The sequence below is a fragment of the Phyllobates terribilis genome, unplaced genomic scaffold (assembly GCF_046119375.1).
Source record: "Phyllobates terribilis strain yellow unplaced genomic scaffold, ASM4611937v1 Scaffold_6__1_contigs__length_29720123, whole genome shotgun sequence".
Classification (NCBI taxonomy): Eukaryota; Metazoa; Chordata; class Amphibia; order Anura; family Dendrobatidae; genus Phyllobates; species Phyllobates terribilis.
In genome coordinates, this window is record NW_027362766.1 from 10,113,865 (window position 1) to 10,129,598 (window position 15,734).

The 15,734-nt window shown below is 55.2% G+C and overlaps 2 protein-coding genes across 4 annotated transcripts; one reads left to right on the top strand and one right to left on the bottom strand.

Moving 5' to 3' along the window:
* Positions 1 to 339: 339 nt before the first annotated feature.
* TDRKH (tudor and KH domain containing) lies at positions 340 to 7,738 on the bottom strand. Of its 3 annotated transcripts, none has more exons than XM_073637356.1 (14): positions 7,609 to 7,738; positions 7,344 to 7,493; positions 6,429 to 6,520; positions 6,185 to 6,353; positions 5,911 to 6,056; positions 5,590 to 5,839; positions 5,272 to 5,435; positions 4,928 to 5,100; positions 4,780 to 4,844; positions 4,423 to 4,574; positions 3,980 to 4,084; positions 3,832 to 3,910; positions 3,198 to 3,641; positions 340 to 500 (listed from the first exon to the last, which is right to left on the bottom strand). In XM_073637356.1, the coding sequence occupies exons 2-14, from the start codon at positions 7,450 to 7,452 to the stop codon at positions 448 to 450; spliced, it is 2,001 nt and encodes a 666-aa protein (XP_073493457.1). In that variant the 5' UTR covers positions 7,453 to 7,493; positions 7,609 to 7,738; the 3' UTR covers positions 340 to 447. The 3 variants fall into 3 exon arrangements, with proteins under 3 accessions (XP_073493457.1, XP_073493456.1, XP_073493458.1); XM_073637355.1 differs by having other exon boundaries at positions 6,429 to 6,601; XM_073637357.1 differs by lacking the exon at positions 3,198 to 3,641 and having other exon boundaries at positions 6,429 to 6,601.
* On the top strand, positions 7,666 to 14,193 carry SLC39A1 (solute carrier family 39 member 1). The gene is made up of 4 exons (XM_073637359.1): positions 7,666 to 7,763; positions 10,275 to 10,474; positions 10,555 to 10,685; positions 10,775 to 14,193. The coding sequence occupies exons 2-4, from the start codon at positions 10,300 to 10,302 to the stop codon at positions 11,408 to 11,410; spliced, it is 942 nt and encodes a 313-aa protein (XP_073493460.1). The 5' UTR covers positions 7,666 to 7,763; positions 10,275 to 10,299; the 3' UTR covers positions 11,411 to 14,193.
* The last annotated feature ends 1,541 nt before the right edge of the window (positions 14,194 to 15,734 follow it).

Here is a 15,734-nt window from a genome sequence, read left to right on the forward strand (position 1 = left end):
CTGGTAGCCTTATTGGAGTTTGTGGAGATGCATGCATTTTTGGGTTTTGGTGGGGGTCAACCATGAACCGAAGGAAAGCGGTAAGTGGGCTGGTCGGAGGAGTACACCGCAGAGGAGTTAGCTGCTGCATGCGACTAGTGTCGCAGTCTTCTTGTCTCAGCTACGTAGTGTTGGACATTGCATGACCCTATCAGCATCGGTGGTTCCCAACCTGCACAGATATCGTTTTCCTGGTCTACACACTGGACAGAGCGGCCGTAAACCAGGGGATAAAAGCCCCCAATAAAGAAAAGCAGTAATGTAGAGCTGAATAGATGTCACAGAGGGAGGAATCAGGCGATAAATTAACAAAACCTTTATTAACAGAAACAATATATATTACACAACTTGTAAACATGGCGAACCGGAACGTGCAACAATGCAAACTGCAGCCAGAGGGGGCGCTGCTCAGGACTCGTCCTCGATCACTATTACATCATTGCTGGAGCTCAGGAGCGTGTCTACGGAAAAAGGGCAAGAGTAAATGAGAGGGACTGATTGGTGCCCAGAGATTAAAAGGGAGCAAGTAAGAAGACAAAACACGAGAAGAATGGAGGGATAGAGCGAAAGGGAGCCAAAGCATCAGAAGAAGGACGAAGAGAGCAAGCGAGAGGGAGCCAAAGCATTAGAAGAAGGACAAAGGGAGCAAGCGAGAGGGAGCCAAAGCATTAGAAGAAGGACAAAGGGAGCAAGCGAGAGGGAGCCAAAGCATTAGAAGAATGATGGATGGAGCGCGCGAGAGCTAAAGAGTCAGAAGAAGGACGAAGGGAGCAAAGCGAGAGGGAGCCAAAGCATTAGAAGAATGATGGATGGAGAGCGCGAGAGCCAAAGCGTCAGAAGGGGGACTTAGTGAGTGAGCGAGAGGGAGCCAAAAGCGTCAGAAGAATGGAAGGAGTGAGAGGGAGCCAAAGCATCAGAAGGACAAAGGGAGCAAGCGAGAGGGAGCCAAAGCATTAGAAGAAGGACAAAGGGAGCAAGCGAGAGGGAGCCAAAGCATTAGAAGAAGGACAAAGGGAGCAAGCGAGAGGGAGCCAAAGCATCAGAAGAATGATGGATGGAGCGCGCGAGAGCTAAAGAGTCAGAAGAAGGACGAAGGGAGCAAAGCGAGAGGGAGCCAAAGCATTAGAAGAATGATGGATGGAGCGCGCGCGAGAGCCAAAGCGTCAGAAGGGGGACAAAGTGAGTGAGCGAGAGGGAGCCAAAGCATCAGGACCAGCGGAGTGAGCGAGAGTGAGGGAACCAAAGCATCAGAAGGAAGCAGCAAGCGAGAGCAGGATGGAAGGAGAGTGAGAGAGAGCGCCAAAGCACCAGAAGAAGGACGGAAGGAGCGAGCGAGAGGGAGCCTGTCATGGAGTAAAGTAAAATGCTTACAGAGATGAGAGAGAAGAACTTGCACTCTCCTCTGTGCAGCTGCCTCCCTCCTTTTGGAATTAGGCAACCATAGATACTCCAATGGCTAAACAGATGTGATGTGTGTGCTTTAGGAATGTGGATCAGATTTATGACCGAGATAAGCATTATAGGAACATAAAGATCTAGGATTCTCTTTTGTGGGCTTAGTAGAATAGTAAAAAGGGAGGTTTGCATGAAATGCGCCAATCCAATATATAGGAAAATCATATTTTCGGAAACATGATGACGTGACGAATGCAAAGCATAGTTTCAAGTTGCTGAGCGATGAGTAGAATCGTGTCAATTGAATACGGACCTAATACAACCCCTGGCAAAAATTATGGAACCACCGGGCTCGGAGGATGTTCATTGTTGTTGAAAAAAAGCAGATCACAGACATGGCACAAAACTAAAGTCATTTCAAATGGCAACTTTAGGGCTTTAAGAAACACTAAAAGAAATCAAGATTAAAAATGTGGTACTCAGTAAGGGTAATTTTTTTTCAGACCAAGCAGAGGGAAAAAAAATTATGGAACCACCCTGTAAATTTTCATTTCCAAAACTTACAATTGCATCAAATTAGATCTGCTCGTTAGCCTGCATCTAAAAAGGAGTGATCACACCTTGGAGAGCTGTTGCACCAAGTGGACTGACATGAATCATGGCTCCAACAGGAGAGATGTCAATTGAAACAAAGGAGAGGATTATCAAACTCCTAAAAGAAGGTAAATCATCACTCAATGTTGCAAAAGATGTTGGTTGTTCACAGTTAGCTGTGTCTAAAATCCGGACCAAATTTTTTTTTTTCTCCTAAGTTTATATCTGAATATTCTATGAGAATTCGTTGCACGCAAATCTTGTCTAAGTAGGAGTTAATATCCTAATTTGTATACTAATCTATCACACATGTTTAGGGGTGGTCACAGTTTTTATTATAAATGTGTTGTTTTTTAATTCATTTGTATACTGACGAATAAGGGGCTGTGTCCTCGAAACGCGTCCAGTTGTTCCCCTCCTAGGGACATGTTGTGATTTTTAATTTTGGAATAAAAGGATTTATCGCATGTGGCACTGGATTTTACCTTCTTTATATACCCTTGCAAGTGTATGCTGGACACTAATCCGTGAGCCTGGGATTCCTGTGAGTATCAGGTGATATGAGCTAATTATCTTTTTTTAGTCTATGTACCATAAGCTCACTATTAGTTTTCCAATAACTGGCCTGTTAATGCAAACAGCCTGCAACCTCTTACGTTAATCGTCGGCCAATTGTGTAATTGTCTGAATGATAGGGGGCAGCAGAGAGCTGTTTGCTCAAGAGATCACAGCGGGTGGTCCTGCGTGACCTTCCCAGGCTGTGATAATCCTGACAGAGCCAACAGGCCAGAAAGTCGGAGGGGGCGAGCAAGAGGGGGCCAAAGCGTCAAAAGAAGTATGTTGGGAGTGGCCAGGCCTGAGTAAAATAGGGAGTGAGCAAGAGGGTCCAAGTGCAGAGATTTGGGCGCAGAATGCAAAAAAGAAGGGAGTAAATGAGAAAGCGATCAGGACTCAGTACAATAAATTAAAAAAGAGAGCGGGACACAGAGTGATAAAAAAGAAGGAAGGGAGTGAGTGAGATCAAGACCCAGAGTGCAAGATGGAGTGAGCCCAAAATAATATAAAAGGGGTGAAGTGTGAATTACACCATAAACTATGTAGCAGCGGCGCATCCCCCAGGCCAAGTGTTTGTCTTCGTTTTCCCACCACCATCACTCAGTGGATTTTACCGGAATCCCTCGTCGCCTGTTTCACACCCGTCTGGACAGTGTCGTCCTCACTGTCGGAGCTGATAGTTATTATTTCTCCGGAGGAGCTGGTGATCATGGAGCTGGTGGACCGCTCATCAGTCAGGTAATAGAAACAGCCACGCGGGGAGTTGATGCTGCTGTCCTCCGCGGAGGAGGACACAAAGCTCAGCCCCTCTGAGGATGTGCAGGTGGAGGAAGAGCCAGTCGCCTCCCCTGAGGAATCTGAAGATTTGTCTGAAGAGGCGGTGGACGGGCTGGAAGTCACAGGGTGGTCACTGTCATCTATGTGCATTTTTGCGATGGTCTGCTCCATGCTGTCCACTTCATCCACAGACTCCGGGCAGAACGTGGGGGTGGAAACGCTGCTCTGCTGGCGCTCGGGGCTGTGAAACACATCTGCTCGGATAACCTCAATAGATCCATCTGGGATGTAGGTATCTGAGCGTTAACCAAGATGGTGGCCACATTTATCACCACAGCAGCCACTGATCTATTGCTAATAGGTTGTCATCAAGAGGTGGAGGGGTGCACCACCACAAAAAGGAAGTGACAACGGCTCAGACAGACCCTCTATAAACTGAACCCAAACATCATCCGACAAGACAACACTTACCAGATGCCAGGCAACCCTCTTCCGGACGGCTAGAGAAACTGCCAGTGTCGGAGCCCGCAGACAGACCAGTGACTTCTTCCTGTAGGGGGCAGCACACAGTGAGCAGAGAATATTGACCACTATCTCCAGCGGTCAGGATGTTACCCACCAGGAGTCGAGCCACCAGAGAGTCCTCTTCATCGCCCTTGGTGGGGCTCACCTGGCACTCAATGGCATGGCCCTGGCGGATCAGCTCCAGACCGATGTCCAGCATCTGCAAGAAAATGGACAAGGACTAGAGGGTCACGCTACCCATCCTGCATTACATCCCTTCTATCCTTCACTCACAGCCAGAGCTGCAGTCATGTCTGATGTAATAGCTTAAATTGTAACTGCAGCTCTGGCTGTGAGTGAAGTACAGATCTGATATAACAGCAGATGTATAACTGGTTGTGATGTGCTGTAATGCAGTCAGTCACACATCACACTCCACTCACAGCCGAAGCTGCCATGTGGGAGATTTCATCTTCCAGGATGTTAACGACTGCTTTACATCCTGAGAGGACTATGCACGCTGCTTTGGATGTGGCTGGAGCGAATGTCTGGACTCACGGGGTCACTGGAAGGGTCATACAGTTTTATCTGGAAGCAGCAAGACACCCCGGGAGATGGAAAACTGGAAATTTTGGCGAGCAGCGGCTTCCATTCAGCGCAGTGCGACAAGGCGTCAAAAGCGTCTAGCGCCTGATCCGACCACGTCCCCCCTGTCGGGACAAGAGATCGCAATAAGGAAGCGGCCCCCAGAAGACAAGTGTGTACTGCACGGACAACCAACATGGCCACAGCTCCTAGAAGTGGTCACTGGCTCGGAGTACTGCAGACATTCGGGTAGGCACGGTTCAGCACATCTGCTTTCTTTAGATGTAATGGCGGCCATCTTGGTTGTCACTGATCTGCAGGACAACTCACCGCGGGGAGCGACACCAGAGAGGCGGCATTCAACGGCCTGGAACGGGAGACTCAGAAAGTCACTCCTGGAAGAGGACAAGTTCACGGTTACACAGGACGGCGGCTGGACCTGGTCATCACACCGGGAAGGCGGGGAGCAGTCACTCACCGCAGCGGATGCAGCTCCTCTCTCGCCGTGTCCCAGTTGTCGCCGTAGTCCACGTAGTATAAATCCACGTTTCCGTTTTTCAGGAAGCCCAGCACCTCCGCCCGGTACCAGAACTCATCAACGTGGAAGGGAGCAGCCACAATGTCACCCACCTGGATCTCCGGCACTGCCCCCTGACAAAGCAGTGACATCATAAGGGGGAGGAGCAACTAATCAAGGTGGTGACATCATAATGGAAGGGTGACTAATCAGTGCATCAAATAGAACCCCCCCATACAGGAACTGCAGCCAATAGAAATCTGGGCGGCGGGGAGGGGGGAGTGGCTAGAGTTGTCAGGACACACCCTCTTCCTCCCCCGGTAGTGGTCACTCATCTCTGTGGTCAGTTTGTCCAGCTGTGAGGAGCGGGATCCCAGGATTTGGATCCAGAAGTGTTCGGGTTTCTCCGTGGCTGACACGTAGACGTCCACATACTCATCCGCACGGAAACTGAAGTCCGGGCTCGGGACTGGAAGAACACAAAATGAAGAGCGATCTCCGGGGCACACACGACATCACACACAACTTCCATAGAAGGAGAATTTGTAGATATCACCGCCCCTCCCACAACCAATCAGGAGTGCTAGCAGGGGTCATGTGATGCTACAGTAAGATGCAGATACCCTCAAACTTGCAGATGTTGGAGGGGAAGTCGGCCATATTTTCTGGGGCCGGTGATTGGTCCTCTACAGAGCCCATGGTCTGGGGACCTTCCCTGGGAGACGGCTGCCCATCCTTCTCTTCCTCTTGGGGGTGCTGCCTGTCTTTCTTCTTCACAGCGATGATCTCTTTCCGGCGTGAGCGGAAGGTGGAAGACTCTGCGGCTCTGCGCTGGACAGCGGCGTCCTCCTCTGATGCTTTCTGGAGGAGGGTCTGACAGGAGGGGCAGAGGGTTATGATGGGGTGACACAGACTTACTTCACTCCTCCTCTCAGCCATCGCACCTTGGCTGCCTCCACTTGCTCCCTAGTTCCGGTGAGGGTGATCCGTTGGGTACCCGGGGCAGCCTGGCTGTTCTCTGTCCGCCGCTCACAGTAGATTTTGGCACCAGAAATTCTGGTTATTTCCCGGATCCGCTCACCACCTTGTCCTGCAGACGACAGAAGACCGACTGCAGGGAGCTGCATGCCCAGCGCCCCCAAGCCTCTGAATTCTCAAATCAGGCCTGACCGAAGCCCTGTGTTACACATGGCCGCCATTATCGGCTCCTCGTGTTACCTATGATGCGGCCCATAGACCTGGCCGGGAAATGCAGCTCAACCTTCAGCGCAGCAGCGTCCTGCAGGATCTCGTTCAGCTGTGCGGGGCTGCCCATAACAGTCAGCCCGTGTTTTCCACTGTCCGGCACCGCAGACGCTTCAACCTGAGCGAGCCTGTGTCTCATCACCTGAGAAGAGGAACCATTATATGGGAAAACATGGCGTCACCTGGCAAATGGGCAGATCCGACAGCTGGGACTCACCTTGTCAGAGACAGCGCCATCCTGATCAACGACGAGCTCCGCGGCCAACAGAGGAACGGTAACCTGCAGCTCGTCCGGTGTCTGCTCAGGGGCTGGAGACAACAGACGAGTGAGTGGGGGGCCAGAGGCGACAGGGGGCCGGAGGCCTGCAGCTCGTCCTGTGTGTTCAGGGGCTGGAGACAACACAAAGAGTGAGCAGAGGGGGCCGGAAGCGACAGAGACCTGCAGCTCCTCCGGTGTGTGCTCAGTGGCTGGAGACAACAGACGAGTGAGTGGGGGGCCGGAGGCGACAGGGGGCTGGAGGCCTGCAGCTCGTCCTGTGTGCTCAGGGGCCGGAGGCGACAGGGGGCCGGTGGCCTGCAGCTCGTCCTGTGTGCTCAGGGGCCGGAGGCCTGCAGCTCGTCCTGTGTGCTCAGGGGCCGGAGGCCTGCAGCCCGTCAGGTGTGTGCTCAGGGGCTGGAGACAACACAAACGAGTAAGCAGAGGGGGGCCGGAGGCGACAGAGACCTGCAGCTCCTCCGGTGTGTGCTCAGTGGCTGGAGACAACAGACGAGTGAGTGGGGGGCCAGAGGCGACAGGGGGCCGGAGGCCTGCAGCTCGTCCTGTGTGCTCAGGGGCTGGAGACAACACAGACGAGTGAGCAGAGGGGGCCGGAGGTGACAGAGACCTGCAGCTCCTCCGGTGTGTGCTCAGTGGCTGGAGACAACAGATGAGTGAGTGGGGGGCCGGAGGTGACAGGGGGCTGGAGGCCTGCAGCTCATCCTGTGTGCTCAGGGGCTGGAGGCCTGCAGCTCGTCCTGTGTGCTCAGGGGCTGGAGACAACATAGACGAGTGAGCAGAGGGCTGGAGGCGACAGGGGGCCGGAGGCGACAGGGGGCCGGAGGCGACAGGGGGCCGAGGTCTCCAGCTCCTCACCTGTCCGGTACCGGGTGTAGCACGTGTACAGAAGGACCGCTCCGGCTGATACTCCCATCGTCACGGCAACCTTTTGCCCGGTGGTAAGGCCGCTCCAACGCTCCATCATCCACTCGCTGCACCGTCACTATACCCGACTCGCCCCAGAAACTAAAATAACGGAAGAAACGTGTACAGCCACTCCTGACAGCCGGCCAGTACCCTCCCGCTACCGAGCAGCTCCCGGGGGGCGGCCAGCGCCGCTACTTCAGTATTATCTACTCACCCTCCAGAGCTGCGGACATCACGGCCGGTGCTCTGCGCTACTGAAGCCAGCGGTGCTGAGGGGGCGGTGACTTCCGGGTGCAGCAAGATGGCGTCAGAGCATGCGCTGTGTGGCGTGCTGGGAAAACGGGACGGAACAGGACCCCGAACGTGAGGGTGAGAAAGAACTTACATTCGGCTCCTCTCACACCTCCCCCACTGCCAGGGAGCGCTCTCAGCCTATTTCTCTCTCTCTTCCCAATCGGTTTTTCCCCTTGAAGTCGGCGTCCCTTACCCCACCGCCCTCCGTAGTCAACGTCCCTTACCCCACCGCCCTCCGTAGTCAACGTCCCTTACCCCACCGCCCTCCGTAGTCAACGTCCCTTACCCCACCGCCCTCCGTAGTCAACGTCCCTTACCCCACCGCCCTCCGTAGTCGGCTTCCCTTACCCCACCGCCCTCCGTAGTCGGCTTCCCTTACCCCACCGCCCTCCGTAGTCGGCTTCCCTTACCCCACCGCCCTCCGTAGTCGGCTTCCCTTACCCCACCTCCCTCCGTAGTCGGCTTCCCTTACCCCACCGCCCTCCGTAGTCGGCTTCCCTTACCCCACCGCCCTCCGTAGTCGGCGCCCCTTACCCCACCGCCCTCCGTAGTCGGCGCCCCTTACCCCACCGCCCTCCGTAGTCGGCGCCCCTTACCCCACCGCCCTCCGTAGTCAACGTCCCTTACCCCACCGCCCTCCGTAGTCAACGTCCCTTACCCCACCGCCCTCCGTAGTCAACGTCCCTTACCCCACCGCCCTCCGTAGTCAACGTCCCTTACCCCACCGCCCTCCGCAGTCAACGTCCCTTACCCCACCGCCCTCCGCAGTCGGCGTCCCTTACCCCACCGCCCTCCGTAGTCGGCGTCCCTTACCCCACCGCCCTCCGTAGTCGGCTTCCCTTACCCCACCGCCCTCCGTAGTCGGCGCCCCTTACCCCACCGCCCTCCGTAGTCGGCGCCCCTTACCCCACCGCCCTCCGTAGTCGGCGCCCCTTACCCCACCGCCCTCCGTAGTCGGCGCCCCTTACCCCACCGCCCTCCGTAGTCGGCGCCCCTTACCCCACCGCCCTCCGTAGTCGGCGCCCCTTACCCCACCGCCCTCCGTAGTCGGCGCCCCTTACCCCACCGCCCTCCGTAGTCGGCGCCCCTTACCCCACCGCCCTCCGTAGTCGGCGCCCCTTACCCCACCGCCCTCCGTAGTCGGCGCCCCTTACCCCACCGCCCTCCGTAGTCGGCGCCCCTTACCCCACCGCCCTCCGTAGTCGGCGCCCCTTACCCCACCGCCCTCCGTAGTCAACGTCCCTTACCCCACCGCCCTCCGTAGTCAACGTCCCTTACCCCACCGCCCTCCGTAGTCAACGTCCCTTACCCCACCGCCCTCCGTAGTCGGCTTCCCTTACCCCACCGCCCTCCGTAGTCGGCTTCCCTTACCCCACCGCCCTCCGTAGTCGGCTTCCCTTACCCCACCGCCCTCCGTAGTCGGCGCCCCTTACCCCACCGCCCTCCGTAGTCGGCGCCCCTTACCCCACCGCCCTCCGTAGTCGGCGCCCCTTACCCCACCGCCCTCCGTAGTCGGCGCCCCTTTACCCCACCGCCCTCCGTAGTCGGCGTCCCTTTACCCCACCGCCCTCCGTAGTCGGCGTCCCTTTACCCCACCGCCCTCCGTAGTCGGCGTCCCTTTACCCCACCGCCCTCCGCAGTCGGCGTCCCTTTACCCCACCGCCCTCCGCAGTCGGCGTCCCTTTACCCCACCGCCCTCCGCAGTCGGCGTCCCTTTACCCCACCGCCCTCCGCAGTCGGCGTCCCTTTACCCCACCGCCCTCCGCAGTCGGCGTCCCTTTACCCCACCGCCCTCCGCAGTCGGCGTCCCTTTACCCCACCGCCCTCCGCAGTCGGCGTCCCTTTACCCCACCGTCCTCCGCAGTCGGCGTCCCTTTACCCCACCGTCCTCCGCAGTCGGCGTCCCTTTACCCCACCGCCCTCCGCAGTCGGCGTCCCTTTACCCCACCGCCCTCCGTAGTCGGCGTCCCTTTACCCCACCGCCCTCCGTAGTCGGCGTCCCTTTACCCCACCGCCCTCCGCAGTCGGCGTCCCTTTACCCCACCGCCCTCCGCAGTCGGCGTCCCTTTACCCCACCGTCCTCCGCAGTCGGCGTCCCTTTACCCCACCGTCCTCCGCAGTCGGCGTCCCTTTACCCCACCGTCCTCCGCAGTCGGCGTCCCTTTACCCCACCGTCCTCCGCAGTCGGCGTCCCTTTACCCCACCGTCCTCCGCAGTCGGCGTCCCTTTACCCCACCGTCCTCCGCAGTCGGCGTCCCTTACCCCACCGTCCTCCGCAGTCGGCGTCCCTTACCCCACCGTCCTCCGCAGTCGGCGTCCCTTACCCCACCGCCCTCCGCAGTCGGCGTCCCTTACCCCACCGCCCTCCGTAGTCGACGTCCTTTACCCCATCGCCCTCCGTAGTCGGCGCCCGCTTCCCCTCCGGCGTGCTGCCTTTTTTCCCCTCCGGCGTGCTGCCTTTTTTCCCCTCCGGCGTGCTGCCTTTTTTCCCCTCCGGTGTGCTCCCCGCGGTCGGTGCGGACCTCTGGGTCTGTGTTCTGCCTGGATCAGTTAATAATCCCTAGCATGGCATCTGCTGTCCTGTAGTGATCGGTACGTCCTTCCTCCCACCATGGAGGTGAACCCCGCCAGTGCGGTGTGGAGCCTGGGTCGGGAGGACGCCTCGCTCTCGGTGGCCGGTTTGGAGATGAAGCTGGGATCTCTGGTGACTTTACTCCTCCTGACCCTCATCAGTGGCCTTGCCCCCCTCTTCCTCTTCAGACGGCAGGCAGCCCCCGACCTATTGGGTAAGTTCTGCTGACCACCTTGTAGTCGCTGTCGGCTGCGCTGAAGTCGCTGTAATGTCCGCACTTTCTCCCCGCTGCAGGCGATCGGCGCAGGGCGCTGGCTCTGATCAGCTGTTTCTCAGGGGGAGTCTTCCTGGCCACCTGCCTGTTAGATCTGCTGCCCGACTACCTGTCCGGGATGAACGATGCCCTCATGAGACTGAATATAACTGTGAGTATGGCAGATGCCGCCCCTGGGCCAAGCCACACTAGTCCTATGACCCTTCCTGCTTTAACCTCTTGCTCCCTGTGCTTGCCCAGCTCCAGTTCCCCCTGCAGGAGTTCGTCCTGGCCATGGGCTTCTTCCTGGTGCTGGTATTGGAGCAGATTGTGCTGAGTTACAAGGAGCCATCGGGCCGGTCTGAGGAGACGCGCTCCCTCCTGGGCGCTGACGCCTGGACCCTGCACACGGACCAGCCACATGTCCACGTGGATGTGAGTGCCCACTCGGCGGTCCGGGCCGCGGTTCTGGTGCTGTCTCTCTCCTTACACTCGCTGTTGGAGGGTCTGGCCGTGGGGCTCCTGCCGGAGAGCGGGAAGGTGCTGGAGACCTGCCTGGCGCTGCTCCTACACAAGTGCCTCATCTCCTCTAGCCTGACGCTGAGGCTGGCGCAGGGCCGTCTCCGCCCGCGGCTCGTCCTCTCCTGCCTCCTCCTCTTCGCCTTCATGACTCCTCTGGGCATCGGACTTGGCATTGTGCTGACGGAGAGCGCAGACCCCATACAACAGCTGAGCTGCAGCGTCCTGGAGGGAATCGCCACAGGGACCTTCCTGTACATCACCTTCCTGGAGATTCTGCCCCACGAGCTGACCGCCGGCGACCAGCGCATCGTCAGGGTCATCGCCATCCTGTGCGGCTTCTCCGTTATCACCGCCATCCTGTTCATCAAGATCTGAGGGCTCTGAGAATGGCTCGTATGGGTAATACCCCCACCCCGGGGGTCCTTGACCTGCTGCAGAGAGATGATCCCGCCAGTGCTGCCTTATTGTAGTACGGCCCCTATGTGACGGCGCCGGCGGTGACTATACCGCCCCCTATATGCAGAACATGACTGTACCAGCGGTGACAATACCGCCCGCTATATGCAGAACATGACTGTACCAGCGGTGACTGTACTGCCCCTATATACAGGACATAACTGTAGTACCAGCAGTGACTATACTGCCCCTATATACAGAACATGACTGTACCAGCAGTGACTATACCGCCCCCTATATACAGAACATGACTGTACCAGCAGTGACTACACCGCCCCCTATATACAGAACATGACTGTACCAGCAGTGACTATACCGCCCCTATATACAGAACATGACTGTAGTACCAGCAGTGACTATACCGCCCCTATATACAGAACATGCCTGTAGTACCAGCAGTGACTATACCGCCCCTATATTCAGAACATGACTGTAGTACCAGCAGTGATTATACCGCCCCCTATATACAGAACATAACTGTACCAGCGGTGACTATACCACCCCCTATATACAGGACATGACTGTAGTACCAGCAGTGACTATACCGCCCCTATATACAGAACATGACTGTAGTACCAGCAGTGACTATACCGCCCCTATATACAGAACATGACTGTAGTACCAGCAGTGACTATACCGCCCCTATATACAGAACATGACTGTAGTACCAGCAGTGACTATACCGCCCCCTATATACAGAACATGACTGTACCAGCAGTGACTATACCGCCCTCTATATACAGAACATGACTGTACCAGCAGTGACTATACCGCCCCTATATACAGAACATGACTGTACAAGCAGTGACTATACCGCCCCTATATACAGAACGTGACTGTACCAGCAGTGGCTATACCGCCCCTATATGCAGAACGTGACTGTACCAGCAGTGACTATACCGCCCCTATATACAGAACATGACTGTACAAGCAGTGACTATACCGCCCCTATATACAGAACGTGACTGTACCAGCAGTGGCTATACCGCCCCTATATACAGAACGTGACTGTACCAGCAGTGACTATACCGCCCCTATATACAGAACGTGACTGTACAAGCAGTGACTATACCGCTCCTATATACAGAACGTGACTGTACCAGCAGTGACTATACCGCCCCTATATACAGAACGTGACTGTACCAGCAGTGACTATACCGCCCCTATATACAGAACGTGACTGTACCAGCAGTGGCTATACCGCCCCTATATACAGAACGTGACTGAACCAGCAGTGACTATACCGCCCCTATATACAGAACGTGACTGTACCAGCAGTGACTATACCGCCCCCTATATACAGAACGTGACTGTACCAGCAGTTACTACACTGCCCCTATATACAGAGCATGACTGTAGTGCCAGCAGTGACTATACCGCCCCCTATATACAGAGCATGACTGTAGTACCAGCAGTGACTATACCGCCCCCTATATACAGAACATGACTACCAGCAGTGACTATACCGCCCCTATATACAGAGCATGACTGTAGTACCAGCAGTGACTATACCGCCCCCTATATACAGAACATGACTGTACCAGCAGTTACTACACTGCCCCTATATACAGAACATGACTGTACCAGCAGTTACTATACTGACCCTATATACAGAACATGACTGTACCAGCAGTGACTATACCGCCCCTATATTCAGAACATGACTGTATCAGCAGTAGCCATACCGCCCCTATATACAGAACGTGACTGTACTAGCAGTGACTATACTGCCCCTATATACAGAATGTGACTGTACCAGCAGTGACTATACCGCCCCTATATACTGAGCATGACTGTAGTACCAGCAGTGGCTATACCGCCCCCTATATACAGAACATGACTGTACCAGCAGTGACTATACTGCCCCTATATACAGAGCATGACTGTAGTACCAGCAGTGACTATACCGCCCCTATATACAGAACATGACTGTACCAGCAGTGACTATACCGCCCCCTATATACAGAGCAGTGACTATACCGCCCCCTTTGATATGATGAGCACGGATATTCGGGGGCCATAGAGGACGTATTGAGGGCTCCTGCTTCCTATTACTAGAGTATTTCAAAGTGACTCTTGTGTCCTGCGCTGTCGCCACCTGGTGGCCTTTTCATACTGAAAAACTGCTCATAGTGAAGATTTATTCTATTTTTGCACAAAACTGGCTTTAAAAATAACTGATAAAGGGGAAGAAGCCCCCAAGTATCTGCAGCCGCACTGAGCTGCCTGCAACTGTCTGTTCTCCGCACCCAGCGTCACTTGCCAGTGGACTGCCATGAACACTGCTAAGCCCCGCCTTCCGCTGCACTCGTAGCCCCGCCTTCCGCTGCACTCGTAGCCCCGCCTTCCGCTGCACTCGTAGCCCCGCCTTCCGCTGCACTCGTAGCCCCGCCTTCCGCTGCACTCGTAGCCCCGCCTTCCGCTGCACTCGTAGCCCCGCCTTCTGCACCCACTAATTAGCTCCACCTTATTTGCATGTAAGCCCCGCCTTCTGCCTCTTAATGGCGGTATTTTGCGTCCCGGCCTCGCGTGCTCAGACGGTGCGGCAGGGTGTGGGATTTTTGGGCCGGTAATAATGGAGTAGTGATTATTTTCTACATGTTTTGGTGGCGTCGGTTTCATACCGGAGATTTGTGGGTTTTTTATTGCCTGGATGTTTTGTACTCGGCCGCGTGTGCTTCAAATAAATATAATTTACACTATTAAGGGGGAGGTATTATCAGGTCGCGCCGTGTGTGAGGTGATTATATAGCGGGGAGGTATTATCAGGCTGCAGCGTGTGTGAGGTGATTATATAGCGGGGAGGTATTATCAGGCTGCAGCGTGTGTGAGGTGATTATATAGCGGGGAGGTATTATCAGGTCGCAGCGTGTGTGAGGTGATTATATAGCGGGGAGGTATTATCAGGCTGCACCGTGTGTGAGGTGATTATATAGCGGGGAGGTATTATCAGGCTGCAGCGTGTGTGAGGTGATTATATAGCGGGGAGGTATTATCAGGCTGCACCGTGTGTGAGGTGATTATATAGCGGGGAGGTATTATCAGGCTGCAGCGTGTGTGAGGTGATTATATAGCGGGGAGGTATTATCAGGCTGCAGCGTGTATGAGGTGATTATATAGCGGGGAGGTATTATCAGGCTGCAGCGTGTGTGAGGTGATTATATAGCGGGGAGGTATTATCAGGCTGCAGCGTGTGTGAGGTGATTATATAGCGGGGAGGTATTATCAGGCTGCAGCGTGTGTGAGGTGATTATATAGCGGGGAGGTATTATCAGGCTGCAGCGTGTGTGAGGTGATTATATAGCGGGGAGGTATTATCAGGCTGCAGCGTGTGTGAGGTGATTATATAGCGGGGAGGTATTATCAGGCTGCAGCGTGTGTGAGGTGATTATACAGCGGGGAGGTATTATCAGGCTGCAGCGTGTGTGAGGTGATTATATAGCGGGGAGGTATTATCAGGCTGCAGCGTGTGTGAGGTGATTATATAGCGGGGAGGTATTATCAGGTCGCAGCGTGTGTGAGGTGATTATATAGCGGGGAGGTATTATCAGGCTGCAGCGTGTGTGAGGTGATTATATAGCGGGGAGGTATTATCAGGCTGCAGCGTGTGTGAGGTGATTATATAGCGGGGAGGTATTATCAGGTCGCAGCGTGTGTGAGGTGATTATATAGCGGGGAGGTATTATCAGGCTGCAGCGTGTGTGAGGTGATTATATAGCAGGGAGGTATTATCAGGTCGCAGCGTGTGTGAGGTGATTATATAGCGGGGAGGTATTATCAGGTCGCAGCGTGTGTGAGGTGATTATATAGCGGGGAGGTATTATCAGGCTGCAGCGTGTGTGAGGTGATTATATAGCGGGGAGGTATTATCAGGTCGCAGCGTGTGTGAGGTGATTATATAGCGGGGAGGTATTATCAGGTCGCAGCGTGTGTGAGGTGATTATATAGCGGGGAGGTATTATCAGGCTGCAGCGTGTGTGAGGTGATTATATAGCGGGGAGGTATTATCAGGCTGCAGCGTGTGTGAGGTGATTATATAGCGGGGAGGTATTATCAGGCTGCAGCGTGTGTGAGGTGATTATATAGCGGGGAGGTATTATCAGGCTGCAGCGTGTGTGAGGTGATTATATAGCGGGGAGGTATTATCAGGCTGCAGCGTGTGTGAGGTGATTATATAGCGGGGAGGTATTATCAGGTCGCAGCGTGTGTGAGGTGATTATATAGCGGGGAGGTATTATCAGGC

Bases quoted from the DNA above. Each gene is read 5' to 3' on its own strand.
- TDRKH (XM_073637355.1), bottom strand. From the start codon at position 7,452: ATGATGGAGCGTTGGAGCGGCCTTACCACCGGGCAAAAGGTTGCCGTG. The intron at 6,057-6,184 runs GTAACACGAGGA...TGTCGTCTGCAG, and splicing joins GTCTATGGGCCGCATCATAG to GACAAGGTGGTGAGCGGATC. The intron at 4,845-4,927 runs GTGAGTGACTGC...GTCCTCTTCCAG, and splicing joins GAGGAGCTGCATCCGCTGCG to GAGTGACTTTCTGAGTCTCC.
- SLC39A1 (XM_073637359.1), top strand. From the start codon at position 10,300: ATGGAGGTGAACCCCGCCAGTGCGGTGTGGAGCCTGGGTCGGGAGGAC. The intron at 10,475-10,554 runs GTAAGTTCTGCT...TCCCCGCTGCAG, and splicing joins GGCAGCCCCCGACCTATTGG to GCGATCGGCGCAGGGCGCTG. The intron at 10,686-10,774 runs GTGAGTATGGCA...GTGCTTGCCCAG, and splicing joins TCATGAGACTGAATATAACT to CTCCAGTTCCCCCTGCAGGA.